Source organism: Dreissena polymorpha, chromosome 4, assembly GCF_020536995.1.
Source record: "Dreissena polymorpha isolate Duluth1 chromosome 4, UMN_Dpol_1.0, whole genome shotgun sequence".
Classification (NCBI taxonomy): domain Eukaryota; kingdom Metazoa; phylum Mollusca; class Bivalvia; order Myida; family Dreissenidae; genus Dreissena; species Dreissena polymorpha.
In genome coordinates this window covers 115,996,513-116,023,589 of record NC_068358.1, presented here as the reverse complement: position 1 = coordinate 116,023,589, position 27,077 = coordinate 115,996,513, and the positions used below count along the sequence as shown (strand labels likewise).

The following is a 27,077-nucleotide window of genomic DNA, read 5'->3' as shown; positions in this document are numbered from 1 at the left end:
GCAGTGGACTGCTGGGACAATAACCTTGGACATCACTTGACACACGCTCATAAAGGCAGGTTGCCCAGAGCGCAGTGGACTGCTGGGACAATAACCAGAGCTGCACATCACTTGACACACGCTCATAAAGGCAGGTTTGCCCAGAGCTGCACATCACTTGACACACGCTCATAAAGGCAGGTTTGCCCAGAGCTGCACATCACTTGACACACGCTCATAAAGGCAGGTTTGCCCAGAGCGCAGCCTTGACACACGCTCATATAGGCAGGTTTGCCCAGAGCACAGCTCAAATGCTTAATTGTTTACTAAATACGTTGTCTTAAAACCAAGCTTGTTGACCATTCAATTTGTACAATGACCTTATATTGCATACTTCAAAAGCTCTTTCATATTTAAAATCCACAAAAGCTATTTTTATTCTAAATATGTGTTCAATAACAGCGTTTTCACTGACTGCTTTATATTGAAAACTATTTGCATGATGTAATTTTGGTGAACTGACTTCGTCAACGTTTAGTCAAATCAAATCAGTACAGAGTTAACTTTATTTTGATTTATTAGATTTTTTCTTCAAAATGTATTACTTTTTGTCATTACATAGCATGTCATCAAAATTGTTGACATAGTGTTAGTGTCTTATAGCACCATAAAGTTTATTATACAGACATTTTTATATATCACTTTATGTCTAACATACCTTTCATTTTCCTGTATGAGCCGTCCTAACTCTGGCCTGATACCTTTCAGTTCTGCCTGAAATAACCATAATACACAAGAGATATGTTTGTCAGAAACACAATGCCCCCTAATGCACCGCTTTTTTTAAACCTTTGACCTTGAAGGATGACCTTGACCTTTCACCACTCAAAATGTCCAGCTCCATGAGATTCACATGCATGCCAAATATCAAGTTGCTATGTTAAATATTTCAAAAGTTATTGCAAAATTTTACTATATTAAAGTTTTAAATTTTCGACCTTTGACCTTGAAGGATGACCTTAACCTTGACCTTTCACCGCTCAAAATGTGCAGCTCCATGAGATACACATGCATGCCAAATATCAAGTTGCTATGTTCAATATTTCGAAAGTTATTGCAGAACTTTAATATATTAAATTTTTTAATTTTTGACCTTTGACCTTGAAGGATGACCTTGACCTTTCACCACTCAAAATGTGCAGCTCCATGAGATACACGCGCATGCCAAATATCAAGTTGCTATGTTCAATATTTCAAAAGTTATTGCAAAACTTTACTGTAACCTTAAAGTTTTGGGAGAGAATGACAGAATGACAGAATGACAGACAGACAGGCGAAAAACAATATACCCCGATCTATTGATCTGGGGGCATAAAAATATTAGGGTTACACTATAAAAATAATTCATAATTCAAATAAATACTAATTTGAGTCTAAAACATTATAAAAATCTAAACCCATCATATTAAGTTATGAAATCCCCATAATCACACTGGGCTCACAATTATGTAACCTTTAGATATATGAGGCATAATAATACTAAATATTTATATATATTATTATGCATCTAATGTAGCTCCATACTGAACTGCGCAGTCTAGTCAGGAGCTATGCTGTCTGCTTTAAGGTTTTGTGGTCTCAAAGGTGGACACGGTAGTTCCTTACCAAACTGAGTGGATGCGCAGACTGGACTTTAGCTACTCTGGCCTCATATGGCATCAGACCCATTTCCGTAAGATATCAGATGATACTTTGGGGGCCCTTATATTTTTCATGCAATTTTGCATTTCAAGCCTCCGCCTATAACCTCAACATGCACACTTAAATTTTTGTTATCTTGTTTTACTATTTTTATCTTCTTGAATATAAGTGAACCTTATTATCATAAACTTCTTATGCTACTGCCTCATGTCACTTTGCTTCAAATGTTAAGCTCACAAAAATAAGTCCTTGCGAGCTTATATAGGTGCTGCTTTACAACCTGATGATTTCTGCTCAATCTGTCCGAGTCTTTCAACGTGTCCGAAGACACCAGTATGCTATTGATATTGGATGCTGTTTTTCGGGTATAACAATAAATAGAGAATAACAGGTTGGTGACGTGGATGGAGAATTGCTATCTGGCAAGTTGGAGGAAGTTATTGGGTGATAAGATAAGATCCTCCGACAAGCCAGATAACCATTCTCCATCCATGTCACCAATCTATTATTCTATTTATCCTGTCACATTTAAAGCATTCGTTGAAATGTTTCTAAATATCTAGCTTTCGAGTATTTTGTGTTTAAATATCTAATATAAAACAAAAACATTGTGACGTCATGTCATGCAAAACGCTTAGGCTAGCTTCCATCTTGTTAAACAACACAGAAATCGAGTCAATCGTTATTAATTCAATACACAAAGACGAAATTATGCTGTTAAAATAATAATGTTTAAACAAACAGTGGTTTACATGTATTTTTTTTTTTTTTATTGAAAACAAATATATTTTATTAATAGAAAATAGTACAGGCGTGCGCATGCGCAGAGAGCAACTGACGGATATTCGAGGTCACGTGGTCATCTAGCCTAATATCTTTTGGGATATTAGGTTACCTGGTTATCGGGCTGATTTAAAGTGCAAACAGCATTAAACCAGAACAGTAAATTTAATTTTCTAAGGAACTACAAATGCCTGAAAATACATGTCTTAGTGGTAAAGGATTAATACCTCCTAACGATACCTTGTTAATACCTCATTACCTCATAATCATCAACTAGGTTGCTAAGCTCTTTGATCTGTGCATCATATTCAGCCATTAGTGGAGATAACAAGCTGCAATATACAAAGCTGTTGTGTTGGAATGGGTTTGTATAAAATTACTGAATGGTGTCATCAAATTTATCTGAACAAAATGAAAAAATAACAACACAAATATTCAAGTACATCTGCATATAATTTTTGTTTTATGAAAGCATCTCTAAAACCAATAAAAGGAATGTGAAATAAAAGCATACCTTTTAAAACCAAGTAATATGCACAATACAAGCATATACATTCTTTCAAGTAATGCAATTTTTTATTCTATTTTAACAGTTTTAAACTAACCCTCTGTCAGTAAGCCATGGAGCTGCTGGACCCAAACTTGGCAGCGCCCCCTGTTTGGAAAGAGTAAGAACGTACAGCATGCTGATGTACCAAAAACATAGGGTAGGATTTTTTTATAAGAATCTAGAAAACTGTGCTATATACATGTATCAAAACATAATCTAAAAACAAGTAAGCTAAGAAGATTAGTTTAAGTGTAATATTAAATATTTTTGGTATAAAGTTAATGATAAATAAGAATTTTTTATCATATATAAATTAAACAATACAAAAAAGTCAGAAATTATAATTAACTGGGTACTGTTCCTTATAAAAGTGTCCAATAATTCAGTCTTGAGCACTTGACATTTAAATAATCCTAACCTCTGAATCATCCTGAAAGTGTATATTTTGTTCTCTATATCTGGACAACTCATGATTCAGTCGCTGAACTGAAAACGAAATCATGTATAAAAAATTAATGCAGATAAATATACTGATCAAAATATTCAAATGCATTTTAATCACATTTGAACACTACAATACATGGGTACGTTATGGATTGTTAATAGATACATGCATTTCCCTACTAAATGTATGATGTCCATCGTTAATTCACTTGTAATTTGTCATTTTAGCCTATATATAGTAAATTATTTTCTTGATTGTGACTGTCCCTCTTGCAAAAATGATGTATGCTAGAGGTGTGCATAGGCTTAGGAAATAATTGTCCGACTACATTCTTTAACCAATAGTTAATTCAAATGTGGTTTCTTTGATTATTTCATTTTAATTCATGTATGCCAGGGGACATCAATCAAATGTAGCTATAATCAAGCACTGTTATGTATAAATTCTACTCATTTTTAACCTTTGATTAGATGTACACATCTATGGAGTTAAGCAATCACAGTCGGATCGTCACAGACAATGGGCTAGATTGAATTTATCCAGTACGCAATTGTTTCGACAAGTGCGCATGTCAGAAATGATTTAAGCAGGTTCGCATTTCATTGCAAAAAAAAGGTTAAACAAAATTCAGCAGCCATTTTGATTTAGGTTTTTTCTCTCAATCAGTTAAAGTACCCGTACCAACCCAAGTAGTAAAAAACTTAGCACACAAAAAAATAATTGGGAAAACTCGCATCATGAAGTCTTCAGATTTGGAAATTGGTGTATTTGATTTGCTTATAACAAAGACTTTAATATTGATAACTACATGTAAGTGTTTTCAAGTTATCAATATTATTTTAACTTAGGTTCAAGCCATAGAGCTGAATTAGGAATTTTACTAAATGTTGCATTTTAATAATGAATTTTTGTTGTTTTAGACCTTCAATTTTGATTTTTTTTACAGCAGTTGGGAAATTTTAAGTGTTTACCCTATTGGGAAAGTGCATGTTTTCTGGAACTTTATAATGAAGGAAAAAAGTCGCTGGGATTTATCAAGACCATCAAAAAGCTAGTCGAGGGCAGATGCCCCTGATGCTAAACAAATATAACAGAAAAAGGATTGTTTTCACTTATTATCAAAAGCATCGTGATAAAAGACAAGTTTAGTGCCTTTGTACAGCTGATCAACAGTGTCTACAGAGTGCTGCAGTTGCTCAAGCCAGGTGTCAACAACTTATAGAATTAACACCAGTTTTTATTTTACTTCAAAATATATGCCGAAATAGCCAAATAAATTCAATTTCCTCAACTAAAATATACAAACTGTAACAAGGGCTGTTTGTAAAACATGCACTCCCCCCATATGGGCTCTCATTTGTAGTGGAGGCCATTGTGTGAATACGTTTTTTGGCACTGTGACCTTGACCTTTGACATAGTGACCTAAAAATCAATAGGGGTCATCTGCGAGTCATGATCAATGTACCTATGAAGTTTCATGATCCTAGGCGTAAGCTTTCTTGTGTTATCATCCGGAAACCATTTTAGTGTGTCAAGTCACCGTGACCTTGACCTTTGACCTAGTGACCTGAAAGTCAATAGGGGTCATCTGCGAGTCATGGTCAATGTACCTATGAAGTTTATTAATCCTAGGCGTAAGAGTTCTTGAGTTATCATCCGGAAACCAATTTTCTAAGTTGAGTCAACGTGACCTTGCCCTTTGACTTAGTGAACTGAAAATCATTAGGGGTCATCTGCGAGTCATGATCAATGTACCTATCAAGTTTCATGATCCTAGGCATAAGCGTTATTGAGTTATCATCCGGTAACCATTATACTATTTCAGGTCACCATGACCTTGACCTTTGACCTAGTGACCTGAAAATCAATAGGGGTCATCTGCGAGTCATGATCAAATCAATGTACCTATGAAGTTTCATGATCCTAGGCATAAGCGTTCTTGAGTTATCATCCGGAAACCATTTTACTATTTCGGGTCACCGTGACCTTGACCTTTGACCTAGTGACCTGAAAATCCCTAGGGGTCATCTGCAAGTCAAGATCAATGTATCTATGAAGTTTCATGATCCTAGGCATAAGCGTTCTTGAGTTATCCTCCGGAAACTATTTTACTATTTCGGGTCACCGTGACCTTGACCTTTGACCTAGTGACCTGAAAATCAATAGGGGTCATCTGCGAGTCATGATCAATGTACCTATGAAGTTTCATGATCCTAGGCATAAGCGTTCTTGAGTTATCATCCGGAAACCATTTTACTATTTCGGGTCACCGTGACCTTGACCTTTGACCTAGTGACCTCAAAATCATTAGGGGTCATCTGCGAGTCATGATCAATGTACCTATGAAGTTTCATGATCCTAGGCCTAAGGGTTCTTGCGTTATCATCTGGAAACCATCTGGTGGACGGACATACGGACCGACATGAGCAAAACAATATACCCCCTCTTCTTCGAAGGGGGGCATAAAAACATCTGCAGAAGTAACATTAATTGTCTTAAACAAAAGAAATTACTACAACTTGTTTACAACCTTACAACTTGAGTCTTTCTCTGTATCATTAAATTAAACTAATCAAATGTGACTATTGTTTCACTTCCTTGAGATCACATAATAGGTCAAATTTTTATAAGATTGTTTAGCGTCATCAAAATGGAATTTCATTAATAAAATGGAAGTGAGAGCATGTAGGTTTGTTTTCATATTGATTTAAGTTAATACCTTTGTTATAGCACTATGATTTCAACCTTGTTTTTTTTACAAGGATTTAAACAATCTGATTATTTTCCAACTTATTGCTGGTATTGTCCCTAATGACTGGAAGCATGCAGTGATTTCTCCCGTGTACAAGAAGGTCCCTAAATGCAAACCCTGTAATAATAGACCTATAATAATGTAATCGACTGTACTCCAAACTTAAGAAGTCAAAAACCAACTCACCTGACCTACTATAGAAATTTAAGAAGCTTTGAGGCCAGATCCAAAAGCAAATTAGGAACTCCTACTGGTTGTATTAAGACAAGGTTATTTTCTCAAATGACTCTCAATCAGGGGCGAATAAGAAATTTTATTCTTTTGCGAACTCAAATAAAACAGAAAATTGTGGAGTAGCCCCCCTCAAGAGTGATGGTCAAACTTTTACGGATGCAACGACTAACGCAAACATATTAAACAAACAGTTTGATTCAGTCTTCTCTCGCCCACAGCCTCTAAGTCTCTCTCAGTCCTGTAAACAACTACTCACCCCACAAAATTATCCAAAGATGCAAAATATCACTATCACCGAGGATGGAGTACGGAAACTCCTTAAAGGTTTAAACCCCAGTAAAACCTCAGGACCCGACCAGATCTCCCCAAGGTTACTAAAGGAACTTTACCATCAAATAGCCCCTGTCCTGACCCATATCTTCCAAATTTCTTTGAAATCAGATATTGTCTCTAATGACTGGAAGCATGCAGTGATTTCTCCTGTGTACAAGAAGGTCCCTAAATGCAAACCCTGTAATTATAGACCTATTTCCCTAACCTGTATTGCCTCTAAGCTTATGGAGCACATACTAGTCTCAAATATCATGTCTTTTTATGATAAACATCATATCTTAAGTCCATTCCAACACAGGTTCAGGTCAAAACACAGCTGTAAAACCCAGCTCATTAGTTTTTCTCATGAAGTCTATGACAATCTAGAACAAGCAATCATGGTGGTCCACCATGAGATCGATTTCCCGATAACACAGAGTCTGACACCGCAATTCGCCACGACGAAATCACTGTGTTCGACGGTGTATCGTGGTGAGATAGTAATTGTCCACTCTGGGCTGAATCACAGTGATGCGATGTGGATGGCAGAAATCGGGCTAGACGTAGTGTAACTCTGACAACCTTACGGTTTTATCTGGCGTTCCCCAAGGCTCGGTTCTCGGACCTTTTTCTCTCATACATAAACGACCTCCCTGACAGTGTTAAGAGCAAGGTTAGACTCTTCGCAGATGATACCATAGTTTATCTAACAGTTAAATCCACCCAAGATGCACAAACTGTCCAAAATAATCTCTTTAATCTTGAAAACTGGGAATCTGATTGGTCCATGGAATTTAACCCCGACATTGCGACAAATGTGAAATCCTTAGAATCAGCCGCAAGAAACATCCTGTCCTTTTTCCATACAAACTTCATGGCATAGAACTAAAAACCACAGAGGCTGCATAATATTTAGGTGTCACGATAAGTAACGACCTGTCATGGACAAATCACATAAAAAACATTAACATCTAAGGCCAGCAATTCACTCAGATTCATCATAAGAAATATCAAAACTTCAAATAAAAAGGTTAAAGAGACTGCCTACAAAACTTATGTAAGGCCCCAGTTAGAATACTGCTCCACTGTTTGGCATCCTTGGCAAAAATATCTAATCTACAAAATTGAACAAGTCCAAAGATCAGCTGCCAGGTATATCTGTAATGACTACAATTGCACCAGCAGTGTTTCCCATATGCTAAATAATCTCCAATGGCAAACTTTAGAACAGCGTCGAAACATCAGTAATGTCATGCTATTATACAAAAAAATCTTGTGTGGGTTGACCATCACCACCTGACACCCACCAGAAATCTGAACTACCTGGTACCATACTCAAGGACACAGTATCACTCCAATTCATTTTTCCCATGTAGTATTCGTCTGTGGAATGGCCTGCCTGCGTCCTTACAAGCCAGTCCCAGTATAGGTATCTTAACTGGGCAGCTGCATCCTTTCCACCAGTTCTAAGTCTACTCTGATTTTAACTTTTTATCTTAGTCTTGTAGATTCTTTTATCTGATATCTTTGTATCTGTACCTAGTTAATTGCACTTAACATATTATTAACAGCTATTTTCTGACAACGCGCCTGCTTCTGATAATCGTTCATACGATTGTATAGCAGTATCATGTTACTGTAGATGCAGGGTTGTCATTATTAACCGATTGCTGATCAAATTCATCGGTTAAAATCGCCAGAAAATCGGTTGTTTTTCCCGAATCTTTAAAATTGCGATCGGAAGTTTTGATCACGCAAACCTACAATAATTGACGAGGAATAACTATAGTATAGTAGAGCGACGCCCGGTCATTCAGTCAGTCCATTAACTCCGAATAAGAGCTACTGTTTTCAAGGGATCTTTTCACGGTTTGGTAAATTGACAAAATTGAAAAGTTGTTTCAGATTCGCAAATTTTCGTTTTAGTTATGATATTTGTGAGGAAACTGTATTACTGAACATTTACCATAGTCCAATATAGCCATTATATGTATCTTTTGACGATCTGAAAACCTAAAAATTATAAAGCTTTGCAACGCGAAACGATTGAATAATTTGGAGAGTTCTGTTGTCGTTTAAATTTACGAAATTACGAAGATTGCTTATATAAGGTATAAAATACTTAAACTGTGTATATTTGGCGGAATAGCCGAGAGGGCTAATGCGTTTTTACTTCAGACTTACTCCAGGACTCCGGGGGTCACTGGTACGAGCCCTTTTACCGGCTACTTTTTTTTCCTTTTTTTAAATTTTATTCTTGATTTTTTACTGTAGCTTATAAGATCCAATGTTTACATTTATCAATATAAAGCATTTAAAGACAAACTTCAAATTATGCCAAAATCTGTGAAAAGGCCCCTTTCAATAAATTTCTCAGCGAGTGGCCAATATTGATTTTTCCAGCTGTCAATCAAATTCTTCTTGGAATGCACGTCAACCAATCAGCGCTCAAGCAGCCGAATACACGCCGACCCCACGTGAAACTGTATCAAATAGCTGTACATTTCACAGATTATTACTGACCGTATCTCAACGAATGTAGCACTGTAGAGCGTAATTAACTACTTATTTTAGTTAGAGAAAATGTTTCCACATATTAAAAATGCTCTTCGATGTTCTACCAAAATAAAAGATATCAGCGATCTCTGCGCTACGAAGTTGTTATTCAGCATCTAAATATTCAAGTCCACGCTTTCCCCGAGGAAGAATGACATGATGTTATACATGAAGTCTAATTTTGGCAAGATTTTCATCTTTACATAAAAAAACACGAGAAATGTGTCTCTGTTGCTAGAATTTTCTTAATTTTTCGTGAATAATGAAATCTGAAAATGATTTCGGATAACACATTTAATTATACGTATTTGAAAATACTGAAATTAAAAAAGGCATTTTGTTATACAAATGGTCATAACACATAATGTAATAAGTAGGTAAATAACGTGTTTTGAGATTGCCAAACTACGCATACATATAGGTCTACATGCATGAATGACCTGACCAGTTACATCACGATCCGGAATGAAAAGTACTCAGTAAAAATTAAAGAAAGACGCGTTTTTATTCTCAGAAATTCACTTTCACGTTCGCAAACTTTTTTGAAAGGAGGTACATGTAACAGTTTAGATTGAGTCGTTGATTTGTCGTAATTACTAAATATAAACGGTTCTCAATGCTCTCAAATCGCGTCACGTGATTCACGCATCTTCAATGGGAATCCCAAATCCCACTATTCAATTTGTATATGCACTTGCGTTAAAAGGCGGACGACATTCATCGTCAATATTGGCCGTAATTTGGTTTTGAAAAAAAGAAATCGTAATAAAACTTGATTATCCGTTAATGGATAGAATTGGAACATGCAAAGATCTATCAATATTATATGTTTTTACATTGTACAGTATACTAAAAATGTAAAAATCTTAAAATTTTCTATTATTTTTAGACCACCTTTTAACTTTTTATGCTCGGAGAATAGCAGTATTTTGTCCCTAAAATGTGTAGAATTCGTTTTCTGACCCCCCCTACTAGGGCCTTGCCCTGGACCTACAGGGGGGGACTAGGCGGCCCCCTTGACCGCCGGCCAAATCGGTTACTATTCCAAAATAATCCTTTGTTTACAATCATAATGACAACCCTGTAGATGTATATAGAAAATGTGAAGCTGTCCAAACATGCCAGAAAACAAGAAGACGGTGATTTTACCTTGATTTTTAAGGAACGCAACTTCGTCTGAAGCCATATTTAATGAACATGTAAATCAGTTAAATAAATTGTCCACTCTAGATGTTTATATATAATTTAGGAACTATTATTTAAATGCTATTTGATAAGTTGTGTGTATTTTCATTTTCTGTCAACCGCTGTACGCCATCTTTGTTTACACTGGAAATATGACGTCACACTCAAAAATTAAACCCTGGTATATTGATAAGGCTAAACTACACAAATATTGTGTACACTATCAAAACTAACGAACATGCTTCGTTATAATTTGTGGATCCATTTTAATGCACAACAAATAGTTCTATTAACTATATGATTTTCAAACTAACAATGACCATCTGTTGTAACGAAGACAACACCCATGCTATATCCGGCCCTGTTAAAATAAGTGCCTGACCCAGTTTAAAGCGTTAACAAGGTGGCAAAGTTGCCTCCCCATTGTAAGATAGAACCTGCTCCATCTATTTTTATTTTCTATTTCTGTAGATAAAAAAATAACAGTTATTTTGACCGGTTAGAGCATTACGAGCGTAAGTGTTTCATAGTTATGGTGCTTTTGACATATTTCACTAACTATTAAAGGGACTGTCCAATGGATTATGGTTTGAACAAAACATAAAATTATTGTTTTAGATATTAAAAACGATTATCGCCTTTGATTTAAGGATATAAAAACTCAAAGCAGACAAAAGGAATTATAACACAAACCATCACATAAGCCCAAGCGGCTGGGAATTCCATATTATATTTCAAAAACGCCGTTCGACGTTTTTGACCTAAAAATAAATGTAGCTGAAAATCAGCTGACAAGTCACGTGGTACATGGTACCGTCATTTATTTTTGGAATAGAAATTACATTATTTCTAAAGAAAGAGATTTAGCTTGTTGAGCAAATAATTAATTTTCATTGAATATTTTTGATCAACCAATAAAATATACTTCATATTTAAATCAATATTTTTATTGGAAAATCACTTTTCACAAATACGAATATGCGGTCGAAAACTGAAAGCCATCAGAATTCAAGGTCTCGGGTCGTTTCGCCCTTAATCCCGTTCGCCCTCTGTCACCCCGGGTCGTTTCGCCCAGGGTCGTTTCGCCCTTACAAGTGGGTTGTTTCGCCCTTATTTAATTATTTTGTAATATTAGGCTTTTGTAAATGATTCTTTCTCTCCTAATAGTATTTGTTTAACATATATGGAAAATTAAGATTTTTAATACAAATTTTATTATTAATTGCAATTTTAATTTAGTACTTGTTAATGATATATGGGAAATTAAGATTATTTAATTATTACAAATTTGATGTTTGCTCAATTATCCGTTTGATTTTAATTGCAATTAATTAACAGAAACGTTATGATTCATTGTGTCACAAACGTAAAGTATTACGATTAATTAGTTTGGCAGAGGTATGATGCATTGATTTGCCAGTTAAAATAATTTCGGGACCAATTTAACAATTATCAAACACACTTAGATCGGAAGACGTGTGATCAGATGATTGACTAATTACTAGCTAAGAAACATCAAAAGGAGACATTATAAAGGTGTGATATTGTTTTTATAAACTTTAAGCCAGTTTGCACCTTTTGATCTCAAGATATTCGCCGAAAGTGTATATAAAAAGCAACTTGGCCATGGCAGCGTCATTCGTGAATTTATATTTCGACACGTTCTTATGGCAGACGAATTGTGTATTTCGTATGATCGGATAGTCTCACCTCGCCAACATGCCATCACATGTGATTTATGTGACAGATGGCAACATCGGACATGTGATACAGGTACGAGATGCTTATCTATTTTATTTATATTTCGTGTCGGCGCTACTTGTTTTGCATGTTGTCGTTGTTATAAAATACGCTGTTTGTCATAAAATTTTATATGTAATAACATTTCCATAGTTTAATAATTAATAATCCTGTCCAGTCTTCGATTTGCGGTATTAACAAATATTATTTCTACCATATTTCAACTTCAATTAGCTTTAAGCGCTGACACTCTTTGACGTATAAAAGATGTAAATAATTAAATAAGTCGGTGATGTAAACAGCCCATTTTATTCTCTGAAAGATATTTGGTTACTGTAATTTTCCTTTACATCTTTATGTTTATTTGTTTATTGATTCTATCTTCTCTTTATTATTACTTCATGTATTAAAGATTGTAACATCTTCATGAATTAAATGTATGATGTGACTTTAAAATGGAAAATATGCTTACAAAATGCGTAGTGCATATGGAAACCGGGTCTTAACGCAATTCGTAAAACTGTTATTATTTTGATATATACTACATACTTTTCTTTTAATATTTATTTCAATATTTACACACATTAACAAAGCTTTACAATAAGTACACAATGAGATTTACATCTATATATATTTTTTTTAAAGATATAAGTTCACGCACTTGCGTTAAGACCCGGTTTTTCAAAGCAATACTCATTTTGTAAACACATTTTCAATTTGGAAGTTCAAATCATGCTTGAAATTTATGAAGTTGTAGAAATATAATACATGAACAAATAGTAAATAGAAAATATAATCAATAAACAAAGAAATAATGCATGCACATATTTATTAATAACTATTAATTATTAAAAAGTTAATAATTTGTCATAAAACAATTAACGAAGATCCAGTTACGTATGGAAAACTTATTGCGCACACAATTATAGGAAAAAACGTAAACCGCGCATATATGTTTATTATACCTACATGTATTTGGTTGTACGAAAAAAATGATTGATTTTACAATAATTCTCAATCATACAATTTTTACAAAAATCAAATGTTTATTTATTTAATACTTTAATAAAATTTACCAACATTTTTAAAATTTGTTGAGTTACGGTTATACATTAATTATTTAAATATTAAATTGTAAAGCATTAACAAATTAAATTTTTTATTTATTTAAGTATTCCATACTACAGCCTTATCTCTATACAACCCCTATCAGTAATAGCCTTATCTACTCCTCGATAATCAGTACCCTCATCAGCTATGAATGACTGACAGATTATCTGTTTATTGTAATTTTAGTGGTGAGAAATACGGTATTGTTACTGATTAGGAGACAGCTGTTTTCAATATCTTTCTGGCTCATTTAAAGTAAAAAATATAAGCTTATAAAAAATTTATAACAATTAAATAGAAATTAGAATACAAATAATAAAAAAAAAACATGAACGCGGAAATAGAGCTCTACATAGACTTTCAAAATGCGTAGTGCATATGGAAAACCGGGTCTTATCAGTGTATATCAGGGTCTACTGTTTAGGTATATCAGCCAAGGAGTATCACCTTATTTCAGGTTGGCACCACAAGCTGAATACTACCGTTAGATATGGTGGCTGCTCCATCTACGTTCTTGTACCAACCTTGATGACTGAGGCAGAGATCGTCGCTATCACAGTAGCTGCCGACGACCTGGATCGTGATGTCGAAACCAAATGCACCAAGTTGGAGGAAAAGATACAATCCCTGTGGGACAAATACATGGGGAATGGAGTAACCACAACACATTTCTTAAAGTCCGTGTCCAGATTGTACGGGCCGTCCGACAACATGACGGCAGACTTAGTTGTCGGATTGTCTGGGGAGTGAAGTGGATAGTGTTATCAAACAGACGATGAAGTCTGTTACGGACATTAAAATAAGCAAAACTAAAAAAAAACTGTTGTAAAATACAAAGTTTATATCAACTGATTGTGTGTGTATTCTACCACATTGTGTTCAATGTAATTTTGATGTGATTTGCTAAGTTGTTTTATGTTAGGTAAAATAAGATGTATGTCAAATTAGTGTGTATGTGTGCTTCGACACTGGATTGAATGTTTTGTTCATTAATAAATATAAAATGAAATCTGTATTTCGATGTGATTTTCTCAGTTGTTTTATGTTAGATAAAATAAAATGTATGTCAAATTATTGTGTATGTGTGCTTCGACATTGTATTGAAAGTTTTGTTTATACATGTGTATTCTTATTATTCATATTAGAGCTATCAATATATATGCAATATAAATAACTTTGTACTTTGTTTTATTTCAAAAGACAAAATAAACAGTAATTAAGATAATATAATACTGTATTAAACAATATCCCATTCAGCTTCTGACAAGCCTAAGATAAATCCTTTAATATCGCTATACGTATAAAAATAAGGGCGAAACGACCAAGGAATAAGGGCGAAATGACCCAGGGCGAAACGACTCGGGGGGCGAAACGACTCGGGGGCGAACGGGATTTAGGGCGAAACGACCCGGATTCAGAATTCAAGATGGTTCAGTTAAAAAAACCAGTGCTAGCGCTAAAAAAAGACTAAAAAAACAAGAGATGCAAGGTACAGGTGTAATAAAAGGGAAAGGATACTAGACATTGGTATTCATTGTGAACGATGGAGAAGAGTTAAAGAAACTACTGGGATTGAAAAGGACGATAAAATGATGGAAATATTGATCGATGCGTAAGTCTTCTTCATTCTGGATCTGGATGTGTACGTCGAAGAAACCAATTCTGGCTTTAACATTTTCAGTTTGTGTGTCAAAGCAACTTTTCTATAAATTCCCGTTATTATTTTGCTACATAATGAACACGATTTGACTTAAACACACACACAAACCCTTTAAGTATAAAAGATTTGTTTTAGAAATGAAATATGCTTTTAAATTTCAGAACTACTTCTGAACTAGAGTAGAGAGCTTCAACATTCATATTTTGATGTATGCTCCAAAGCGAAATGCTTTCAGGTAAATAAAAAGTTCCATGTGTAAAGTGTTTCTTTTTTATTTCATGAACACATGCTCATTGAACAAAGGAATTTATGCTCTTTCTTTTTGAGAATTTACATTTTAATAATGTAAAAATGATGTACCCTTTGTGATAAGTCTCGTAATACAAATACACTGCCTGAATGACTCAAATATGAATATTTTTTAGCTCTGCTGTTTTCGGAGACAACCTGAGGTATTGTCATAGCCAGCTCGTTGTTGTCGTGTTGTCTGCCTGCGTCGAGCTAAAACTTTGACATTTTGCTCTACAATCAAAGTGCTTCCACCTGCAACTTTGAAACTTCATATGTAGATGCTCCTTGATGAGTTCTACACGCCACACCCATTTTTGGGTCACTAGGTCAATGTCACTGTGGCCTTTAAAAAAAAAAAAATCTGACAAGCTTTTGAAGCCGAGCATGGCACCCATTATGCGGTGCTCTTGTTTCATCATGTGATAGTTAAATTATTTGTGAACAGGATTTTTGTATTTGTTCACAGGATGTTTAAACAACTAGTAGTAAATCAAGAAATGAAGTCTGATTATGAATATGTCAAGTCATTGGTGTTGCATTAGTTCATGTCTAGTGTAACATCATCAAAGTCCTAAAGGCAGAGTTATATTTTCTGAGTTTCATTTCTAAAATCAATTTTTTTCAGCTATGCTGTTTATAGATGCGGGTGTCAGTTAGCAGCAATAGATTATTCAAAACACTTGAATCGTCCTGTTTTGTTGGACAAAGAAGGAAATTAGAGGTATTTATATTATTGTTTTTGCCCTGTATGTTTGTTTGTTATCCCCACGCTTTTTGAAAAAAAGGTGGGGATATTGTGGTTATCTCCGCCGTCCGTCTGTCTGTCTGTCTGTCCGTCCTGGCCACATTCTCCTCCTACACTAAAAGCACTAGAACCTTGAAACTTACACACATGGTAGCTATGAGCATATGTGCGACCCTGCACTATTTGGAATTTTGATCTGACCCCTGGGTCAAAAGTTATAGCGGTTGGGGTGGGGCCGCGTCAGAAATTATCACTCATTTTTTTAGGTTATTTTACATTTACTTCTTTATTTCTACACCGATTCACTTCAAATTGATACTGGACCTCTCTTATGACAATACGGTCAATCTCAACCATGCATGGCCCCATTCCCAACCCTGGGGCACCCACCCACATAGGCCACACCCACCAAAAATTTCCATTTACTATAATTTTTTCATTTCTACACGGATTCACTTCAAATTGATACTGAACTTTTGTTATGACATTAGGGTCAATCTCAACTATGCATGGCCCCAATCCCAACCCTGGGGCGCCCGCCCACATAGGCCACACCCACCAAAAAATTCCATTTACTTTAATTTTTTCATTTCTACACGGATTCACTTCAAATTGATACTGAACTTCTCTTATGACATTAGGGTCAATCTCAACTATGCATGGCCCCATAACCAACCCTGGGGCCCCGCCCACATAGACCACACCCACCCAAAATTGCCTTTTACTATAATTTCTTCATTTCTACACCGATTCACTTCAAATTGATACTGAACTTCTCTTATGACAATACGGTCAATCTCAACTATGCATGGCACAATTACCAACCCTGGGGCGCCCTGCCCACATATGTCACACCCATTCAAAATTGCCTTTTACTATAACTTCTTCATTTCTACACCAATTCACTTCTAATTGATGATGAACTTCTCAGCTATGCATGGCCCCATTACCAACCCTGGGGCACACCTAGGTCAAACATTCGGCGTGGGGATACGCGTCGGCCTCTGCCGCGCCATTTCTAGTTATTTGTTTGCGTCAAACTTTAACATTTTGCCATAACTTTTGCAATATTGAAGATAGTAACTTCATATTTGGCATGCATGTGTATCTCATGGAGCTGCACATTTTGAGTGGTGAAAGGTCAAGGTCAAGATCATCCTTCAAGGTCAAAGGTAAAAAAAAACAAATTCAAGAGAAGTAATAAGCTTTAAAGAGTTCATCTGAACCTGTCAAATGATAAAAAAAAAAATCGAAGTGGCGCAGTAGGGGAGATAGTGTTTGTCAGAAACACATTTCCTGTTTTTATTAAATTTTGAATTGTAAGGATTAATTTACAGATTTATGTTTACTTATTGAAAGTTTTTATTATTAACAATTTAACTGAATTTACAAACATGATGTATTTAAGCTAAAATTTGACACATTCATGTGATATGAATAATAAGTATACATTTTGCAAACAATGCTCCTGGCATAAAATAACTACTGTAGCATGGTATGCACTGAATCAGTAAATTTATATTATGGCATATATATTGTCTATAGATCTTAATTCTCGGCTTTGATTTAGCAATTGTCATTTCATTTTTCCAAACATCATGTCAGTTATAAAACAATCTTTCAGGGGAAAGAGTGCACTCAAAAGCTGCTGGTAATTGGAGCACAAGACCTATGAAAAAACCCAAGGAGTATACATACATAACCGGTTTGTTCACTGAAGTTACAAATGAATTCACCATAGGCAAGAAAAGAATAAGTGGCAAATGTGAACAGCTCTCTTGACCCCAAAAGAATTAGGTCAACTATAGTCCTTGTCACACCTCCACCTTCATCGATACTTAGTGATCAGCATGTCTCTAGATTGAGAAAAGCGAAAAAAAAGAATTGTTGCCCAAGACGTGTTTGATGTTCATTTGAAGTTGACGCAGAAGTTATCTTTGTTAGATAACTATTAAGTTACACATCTTTAGTGTTAATATAATTTTAGAAGTGTTTTGAAAATGTACAATCTTACATAATGTTATAAATAATGAATGCTCTTGGTTGTACAATGCAATGACATTTTTCAGGAAGTTTTAATATTGAATTTAGCATGAATATATTTTTATGTCCCCCACTATAGTAGAGGGGGACATATTGTTTTTGCCCTGTCTGTTGGTCTGTCTGTCTGTCTGTTTGCGCCAACTTTAACATTTTGCAATAACTTTTGCCATATTGAAGATAGCAACTTGATATTTGGCATGCATATGTATCTCATGGAGCTGCACATTTTGAGTGGTGAAAGATCAAGGTCATCCTTCAAGGCCAAAGGTCAAATATCGCCCCCTTGGTGCAAAAAGGTACCAAGTGAAATTGAAATTAGAAGGCACATGGTACCTTTTTGCACCAATGGGGCGATATATGGGTCAAAATCGCTAATTTAATGTACACTTTTGCAGTATTTCAATATTCAAGATAGCAACTTGATATTTGGCATGCATGTGTATCTCATGGAGCTGCACATTTTGAGTGGTGAAAGGTCAAGGTCATCCTTCAAGGTCAGAGGTCAAATATATGTGGCCAAAATCGCTTATTTTATGAATACTATTGCAATATTGAAGATAGCAACTTGATATTTGGCATGCATGTGTATCTCATGGAGCTGCACATTTTGAGTGGTGAAAGGTCAAGGTCAGAGGTCAAATATATGTGGCCCAAATCGGTTATTTTATGAATACTTTTGCAATATGGAAGATAGCAATTTGATATTTGGCATGCATGTGTATCTCATGGAGCTGCACATTTTGAGTGGTGAAAGGTCAAGGTCATTCTTCAAGGTCAAGTATATGGGTCAAAATTGCGCATGTAAGGTCTCTTCTGCAATATTGAAGCTAGCAATTTTTTTATTTGAAATGCATGTGTATCTCAAGGAGCTGCACATTTTGAGTGTTGAAGGGTCAAGGTCAAGGTCATCCTACGAGGTCAACATCATATACGGGGACATTGTGTTTCTCAAACACATCTTGTTTTATTTTTAATATATTTTGTGCGATTTTTATCAATACATTTTTACACATATAAAGAACACAATTTTTCTTACAAAAAGTTTCGTTTTTTGTTTGATTATCGATACGTGTTTTTCATTGTCTTCTTTATAGCCTGTATTTAATAAACCATTGTAGTCAATGTCTCTAAGCCTCTTATAATTGACCTTGAGAGTAGTTTCTTCTTTAATTATCGATACTATGAATGTGATAGTGTATCCAGATATGCCTCAGTGTTCTATTTACACATTAACATTTAATACTTTTTAATGGCCATACTCATTTGAAATGCAAATCACCTAAATAATTAATTGCCATCATCATACACTCGAACCAACTCCTGTCACATTTCTATGTGCATGTATTGAGTTCGATCCATTTTTCAGATGAATATAATACAAAATTAAAAAAAAAATCAAACTTCCATGCATGGGCCAACAAGTTCTTATCACACTGAATAAAATACCTCAATTGTATATCAATTTAAAAGATATGAAATACTCGGCTGAGCTAAAATGTAGACGGTCTGCACAGGTTACTACATAAAGAAAGCACACAAGATACAAAACATGGTTGAACAATAATAAGATACTATTTTTTAAATTTTCAACAGCAACTTGTTTTTTTTTTATTGATTTCGAAATGTTTATTCATGCATTAGCATATGTCATAGTTTGAAATGTTATTTAAGAAACCTAATCTAACAAAATATCAAGTGTGAAACAAAATGACTGGAAATAAGAATAAACAATGGCTGTTTGTAAAACTTGCATGCCCCCCATATGGGCTGTCAGTTGTAGTGGCAGCCATTGTGTGAATACGTTTTTTGTCACTGACCTTGACCTAGTTACCTGAATATCAATAGGGGTCATCTGCCAGTCATTATCAATGTACCTATAAAGTTTCATGATCCTAGGCGTAAGCTCTTGAGCTATCATCCGGAAACCATTTTACTGGTTTTAGTCACCTTGACCTTTGACCAAGTGACCTGAAAATCAATAGGGGTCATCTGCGAGTCATGATCAATGTACCTATGAAGTTTCATGATCCTAGGCGTAAGCGTTCTTGAGTTATCATCCGGAAACCATTCAGTGGACGGATGGACCGACATGAGCAAAATAACATACCCCCTCTTCTTCGAAGGGGGGCATAATAAAAAAATCAAAATGCAAACTTAAAATTGAATACAAGCAAAAGATATAAAAAATCAGAATACAAACAGGTAATACACTATTGACTGTTTTTTTTTAACGGTCTTTTCAAGCAAACGTTACCATTTTCAAACTCATCCAAAATATCATTGAGACCAATCTTTTGACCAAATATCATGAAGATTGGACAATAAATGTGGCCTGTAGAGTTTTAACAAGGCAAATGTAGACGCTGCACGACAGACAAAAGGCGATCACAAAAGCTCACCATGCGCACATTGTGCTCAGGTGAGCTAAAAAGTGTAAAAATCAAACTATTAAGTTCAAACAAGAAAATAAAATAAGTATACAAGAAATGAATTTTGATATTCAATTAGTTTATTTACATAGTATTCTTAAGAAATATGTCATTGCTTCTTTTATTTCTTTCATCTTACAATCCAGAGTACTCATGGCATTTCATTCCAAATGACACGCAAGTAAGCATACAAATGTAAAAACTGCTGTGCAAGTTTTAATAATAAACTAGCACATTTCACACAAATTGGTATTTCAAAACAAAATGCATAGAACTGAAAAATTCAAATGATTAAGCATAATTCAAATGCTTTGCATAAATATAAATGTTTCAAAAAAGGAGCCAGAACAAAAAATATTCAAAACTAAGAAAGTTCTATGTCTGATAAATGAAAAAGAATAGCAACTAGGCTTTTTGTAAAACATGCAAGCCCCCCCATATGGGCTGTCAGTTGTAGTTGCAGCCATTGTGTGAATACGTTTTTTGTCACTGTGACCTTGACCTTTGACATAGTGACCTGAAAATTAGTAGGGGCCATCTGTCAGTCATGATCAATGTACCCATGAAGTTTCATGATCCTAAGCCTAATAATTCTTGAGTTATCATCAGGAAACCATTTTACTATTTCGAGTCATTGTGAGCTTGACCTAGTGACCTGAAAATCAATAGGGGTCATCTGCCAGTCATTATCAATGTACCTATGAAGTTGCATGATCCTAGGCGTTAGCATTCTAGAGATATCATCCGGAAACCATTTTATTGTTTAGAGTCATTGTGACCTTGACCTAGTGACCTGAAAATCTAAAGAGGTCATCTGCCAGTTATGATCAATTTACCTATGAAGTTTAAAGATCATAGGCGTTAGCATTCTTGAGTTATCATCCGGAAACCGTTTTACTGTTTCTAGTCACTGACCATTGACCTAGTGACCTGAAAATCAATAGGGGTCATTTGCCAGTCATGATCACCAGTCATGATCAATGTACCTATGAAGTTTCATGATCCTAGGCCTTAACGTTCCTAAGTTATCATCTGGAAACCATCTGGTGGACGGACCGACATGTGCAAAACAATAAACCCCCTCTTCTTTGAAGGGGGGCATAAATATGCAAAATTGTTAGAACACTGGGCCTTCACCTGGTATGAAGCCTGTATACTGGCCTGAAAGACTAGGAAACTTCTCCCTTATTAATTTAACACAACTTGCTGGGACAGTTCTTCTGTCTCCAGCAGTCAGTTTCCCATGCATTAAGATGGTAAATTGTCTGTATGCAGCATGTCTGAACGATTTATTTACATCTTCTAGTGTCTCTGCATAAAAGGAAAACACATCTTGTCGATACTGCTGCTGACTGTAGAGGGTCATCCTATCCAGCACCGATAGAGTCATCTCCTACAAAGAAATTATTGCAGATTTTACTATAAATTTCTTGCAAATGTAACTCCAATCAGCAGTCAGTAAGACAGCACACTAGACTATATGAGTGTCATCCCAGAGTAGCCTGTGCAGTCCACACAGGCTCATCACGGGCAACACCTTCCGCTTTTATGACATTTTTTGTTAAAATGTCTCTTCTTAGCAAAAATTCAATTTAGGCGGAAAGTGTCGTCCCTGATTAGCCTGTACAGACTGCACAGGCTAAGTTGCACGACACTACGCACATGCATTATGCCCAGTTTTCTAAGAACGCGACTCATATAAAGGGGTGGAAAGGTGTTGATGGTAGCAATGCAATGGATCAATGGAGTACAAAATATTGAAATGGTATGCAAACTTAACAATTTTTAAGCAAAAAAGAGAGTTCCTTCCTTTACTCATGTAAAAACATAAATTGTATTGAATAAAATAGCAAGATGAGAAACAACTACACAATGTCTTAGAACTTAGCATCTTTGTTGGCATTAGCTGAAATTCATTTTAATAAGCCAATAATGATTCAGTAAATGATTTTCCCACATGACAAAATTGCCTTTATAGCAGGATTAATTTTTAAGATGGGATATTTAATAGGTTTGCATGGTGGAACATTATTGACCCATTACTTAGTCCTTGTTATAAACCAATATGACGCTGCAAAACTTCAGATATTCAGTTACAGAAACTCATAATACATGAATCTTACTCACAGGTCTTTGACTTGAGCATAATTCTGGGACCATCCCACAGCAAACTCGATCTTCCACTCTCTCGTATTGTGGGCATCTGTGACAAGAGCACCACTCCGGACTGGACACAGGTCTTGTTCCTTTTTCTCTTTCCTTTTTGATAAAATTCTAGCAATATCTAAATTCTTTCCTTTCGGTGACTGTAAGACTTTCAATTATTCCCTGAAATTACACAGTTAAACTCAGTACCAAATTCAAGAATCAGTATAACTCAAAAGTAATCAATTAACCATAAACATTAACTGATCTTGAGAGATTGGATAATAATAACTAGTGCATAACTGTCACTGAAATTCAATTATAAAATCTTTAGGGTAAAAATATGACCACATGAAATAAACTTATGATTATTTCAGAACTTACCCTCAATTAAGTATTGACTTGATATCAAAATTAAAAAAACAGCACTAAATGATATTAAAGCAAATTCTAGTGAGTTGGTGCAAAAAAGCTTTGTTTTTGACAATGTTTAAATAAAAATCTACATTGCCACAGAAAATTTTAGGGAAGTGAACACAACAATAACTTGCAGTTTTTTTGTGAAAAAATAAGTCTCCCTCACAAAGTTCTTCATGAGCAAAATGGCCAGTTTTCTATTAGAGTCTCAAACAAACTAGGTGTAAGGAGCAGAATTTATGGTGAACAAATAACTATTTGGCATATAACATTATTGGAAATGACTTCAGTGATACTGAAATTATACTTAATACAGTGCTACCTTTCCAAAGTAGCCCTTACTTGAGGGCAAGAATGGGGAGACATAATGATCAAATGATTGTTTAATTATGTATTGTTATTATTCCAATCTACATGCATGCTTATTAATCTGATATAAGCTTTAAACTAGAATTCTTCTGTCTATATTTTCAACAAACACAAAAAACAAACCTTAGATTTTTTTTCTTGTTCTTCATGGACATAACAGCGCCCTTTCACTTTCTTACTTCCTCTTTTCCTTCCCTTTCATTTGGTTCTTAAATTATCCTAAAAAAGATTTAACATGACATGTTTGAAAAAAATACATGATTAAATTTCAATTAGCATGTCCAAACATATACAAAGTTGTAAGGTATGCATTTCAGGTACGTTGTTGTTTCAAGTTTATCTTACGAGTAACTTCATATCATATGGACTGCATAGAATGTGTTTTCATATAATACTGTAAATGAATGAACGGACAAACGCAGGAGCGAAAAAAATGAAAGATGCATTTTAAACAGCACTGACACTTATGATTATGCATGAACTGACTTTTTAGGATTTAAAACAGCAATACCACTCTATTGATTATTCGACAAGAAACATTTTCAGTACTATGTATATATGTTTCTCTAAAACACAGAGAGGAAACAGTAAAATTATGATTTTATAAATAATTGTAATTCAAATTATTTAAGTTACCTCTCTCTCACTGAGTGGTTCTCCTTCAGACTCATCAGAACTTGAAGGAACAAAAGCCAGTACAGGTTCCTAAATATAAATAAACATCCAGGAGTTACATATTGCAATGCAACAAATATAAATAGCCAAGTAATAAGATAGAAATAAATAACACCTCATCAGAAAAAGATGTAGAAGTTTGGACTTCCAACTTTATCAGGTAGTGAAAGTTTGTTACAAGTTTGTATTTCCAAGAAAACCTTATAAAGATATGGTGTATAATTAGTGCAAATATTCTGCTGTGATCATTTATAAAAGTGTTATGTTGAAATAAACAAAAATTTAATCTAAGCACCCACTTAGTTCCGGGTGAATCACTTAAAAGATGAGGTTAAATGTTAGAATGGGAAGTATAAAATATAACTCACTACCTGCACTTAATCATCAAATAAAAGCAATCTTACATTGACAGACGTGCTATTGTTTTCCAGTGTCCCCTTAGTTGTTGTTGCTAATGTATCAACTTTCTGGCAGGATGTTTTCCTTTACCCTTCTGTAGACTTGAATCCTGAGTGTAACAAATAAAACATCATGCATTTGATAAAAACCAAGTAATGCAGAAAATCTAATAAATAAGAGCAAAAAGAGTAACCCTAAAATGACAAAAACATGATGTCAATGTCATGACCTAATCACATGAGTTATAGTGCATTTCTTGATTTACTACATGTTATTTGCAACCACAGCCTACATCCACAGATTTCAGACCTAAATATTGTGAAGAAAAGCAAAAAGTCCTACATTACTAAGCCAAGGTTGCTGTTCAACTCTCAGGCCTTTACAATAATAGTTCTAACTTGTAAATCATAATGGGTTATAGTCAAACCTGCATTTATAAACACAGAGCGGACAAGGGTGATATTATTATTTCTTCTTAGTTTGGCTGGTCACAAATAGATATACATAACTTACTATACCCCTCCGGTTGACCAGGTGGGAGATTTTATCAAATAACTGGCATATAATTAAAATGTGTACACACAACAGCATTAAAATTAACTTACTGAATCTGTGTCCTGAAAATACAACAACATTCTCTTAGATGGCTGTCTCACGCGTTTACTTCTTCTCATCTCTCCCTCTGTTTTTGCCTAAATAAAAAAACATAAACACAAATACACTGACTTATTTGTGCTTTAGTTTAGGATCTGGGTACGAATTTACTGTGGAAGAATCCACTGGCTTCTATTAGCAAAATTTAAAGGGGCCTTTTCACAGATTTTGGCATTTGTTTAACTTATTCATTAAATGCTTTATATTGATAAATGTAAACATTGGATCGTAAAAGCTCCAGTAAAAAAATCAAGAAAAAAATTAAAAAAAGGAAAAGAACATTGCCCGGAGCAGGTTGCGAACCAGTGACCACTGGAGTCCTGCCAGAGTCCTGAAGTAAAAACGCTTGAGCCTACTGAGCTATTCCGCCGAGTACACATTCATGACGTATTTTATACCTTATATAAGCAATCTTCGTAGTTTCACAAAATTTCACGACAAAAACAGAACTCTCCAAATTATTCAATCGTTTCGCGTTGCAACGCTTTATAATTTTTAGGTTTTAAAATCGTCAAAAGATGCATATAATGGCTATATTAGAGCATGGTTAATGTTCAGTATTACTGTTTCCTCACAAATATCATAACTAAAACGAAAACTTAAGAATCTGAAACAACTTTTTTCAATTTTGTCAATTTACCAAAGCGTGAAAAGATCCCTTTAAAAGTTAATGAAAAACGTACATTGCAAAATAAACTACACACAATTCAAAAGTCAAAACGACAAATTCATAAAATCAAAATACGTTAAATTGATTCTCATGTTCATGCATTCGAGTCGTCTACTAAGTACTATCGTCTAATTTGGAAACCAGCGACATTTACTAGATTTAGCATCGAATTGCAAGGTAAAGACCAACAATTCGCTACCATTCGACGGCAGATAAACTCATCTTGTTGAATTAAATAAAATCAGATCGGAATCTTAATAAATTATATTTTATGAAATCAATAAAACAATATTTTCTTACTGGTTCGCTCATTGTAGATTTTGAAGCCTCCGCCATTTTGTTTGTTTGTGTCTGAATCACGTGACACGAAGCGCGAAATACAAATAGAAAGGGATTTCCTAAGGTAGACGCAAACGTCGTAATACAATTTGGCTGTTGCTCTTTAGTTTTGTAGTTTTTAGCAAAAGGTTGAGTTGCATATGGTTCAAATTAACGAATGTTATTAATTAATCTCAAAATAACAGCCTTCTTAATTCAGTGAACTAATCCATTGGACAGTCCCTTTAAGATTGGAATGAGTCTTGTCTACACGTAAAACAAATAATTTGTGCAGATTGTTTTCGTTTAACAAATAGTTAATTAATTTTAACTAATTTATTTCAGATAGATTGCACGGAAGTCTAATGTTTACTTGAATACTCAAGCCTGTTTGCTGGGTAGAACCAATACTTGCTAAGAGTATAGCACTAAAAATGCCTCGGGATTATTTTGCATCGGCCTTAAACCTGGGTCGATTCGGCTCCAGGCTAATGAGCATCCAAATCAACAAGGCTTACTTGGCCCTATCTTTACTTATAAATTTTCTTTAAAGATGTTTTTAGAACTCTCAATCATTGCGAGTGGGTATCGTACAGGGACCTTTTTAGGTAGATGTACACCATAGCCAGTATGCTAGCAATACCTTTTTTATAGTAAATAAATATAATAACCCTTACCCTCGCATGAAGATCCGGGACGATCCGTGGACTTTAAAGATTTTTGAGCGTCGACGGCCTTTTGAAAACCATTACCCCGGCATTAACACGATATCTAAACGCCATCCACACTGACTGTCCCGGTCAGTCCCGGCAGAGCTACGAACGAGTACGGACAAACACAGAAGATACACTGATAGCCACAGACAAACGCGGACATACACAACAACGACACTTGCAAAACCGTCAGAGATACGA

General features: G+C 35.0%; 1 protein-coding gene and 2 long non-coding RNA genes across 4 annotated transcripts in view; 1 reads left to right on the top strand and 2 right to left on the bottom strand.

The window, feature by feature from the left end:
• The window catches only part of LOC127879416 (sodium channel and clathrin linker 1-like), a 36,753-nt gene extending 26,097 nt beyond the window's left edge, over positions 1 to 10,656 (bottom strand). The window contains exons 1-5 of the mRNA XM_052426225.1: positions 10,463 to 10,656; positions 3,432 to 3,499; positions 3,069 to 3,118; positions 2,723 to 2,795; positions 698 to 753 (exon numbers count right to left, since the gene is read on the bottom strand). Of these exons, the coding sequence (XP_052282185.1) occupies positions 698 to 753; positions 2,723 to 2,795; positions 3,069 to 3,118; positions 3,432 to 3,499; positions 10,463 to 10,499 (284 nt within the window). The 5' untranslated portion in view covers positions 10,500 to 10,656. The remainder of the gene's footprint in view (positions 1 to 697; positions 754 to 2,722; positions 2,796 to 3,068; positions 3,119 to 3,431; positions 3,500 to 10,462) is intronic.
• A 4,085-nt stretch (positions 10,657 to 14,741) lies between these two features.
• On the top strand, positions 14,742 to 19,209 carry LOC127878911 (uncharacterized). Its single transcript, XR_008048842.1, has 4 exons — positions 14,742 to 14,960; positions 15,170 to 15,243; positions 15,925 to 16,020; positions 17,669 to 19,209. It is a non-coding gene; the product is annotated as an uncharacterized LOC127878911 (long non-coding RNA).
• A 487-nt stretch (positions 19,210 to 19,696) lies between these two features.
• Positions 19,697 to 26,335, bottom strand: LOC127878912 (uncharacterized). Of its 2 annotated transcripts, none has more exons than XR_008048843.1 (7): positions 26,146 to 26,335; positions 25,127 to 25,213; positions 24,527 to 24,630; positions 24,084 to 24,152; positions 23,571 to 23,666; positions 22,644 to 22,844; positions 19,697 to 21,909 (listed from the first exon to the last, which is right to left on the bottom strand). It is a non-coding gene; the product is annotated as an uncharacterized LOC127878912 (long non-coding RNA). The 2 variants fall into 2 exon arrangements; XR_008048844.1 differs by having other exon boundaries at positions 23,627 to 23,666.
• Between the last annotated feature and the right edge of the window lie 742 nt (positions 26,336 to 27,077).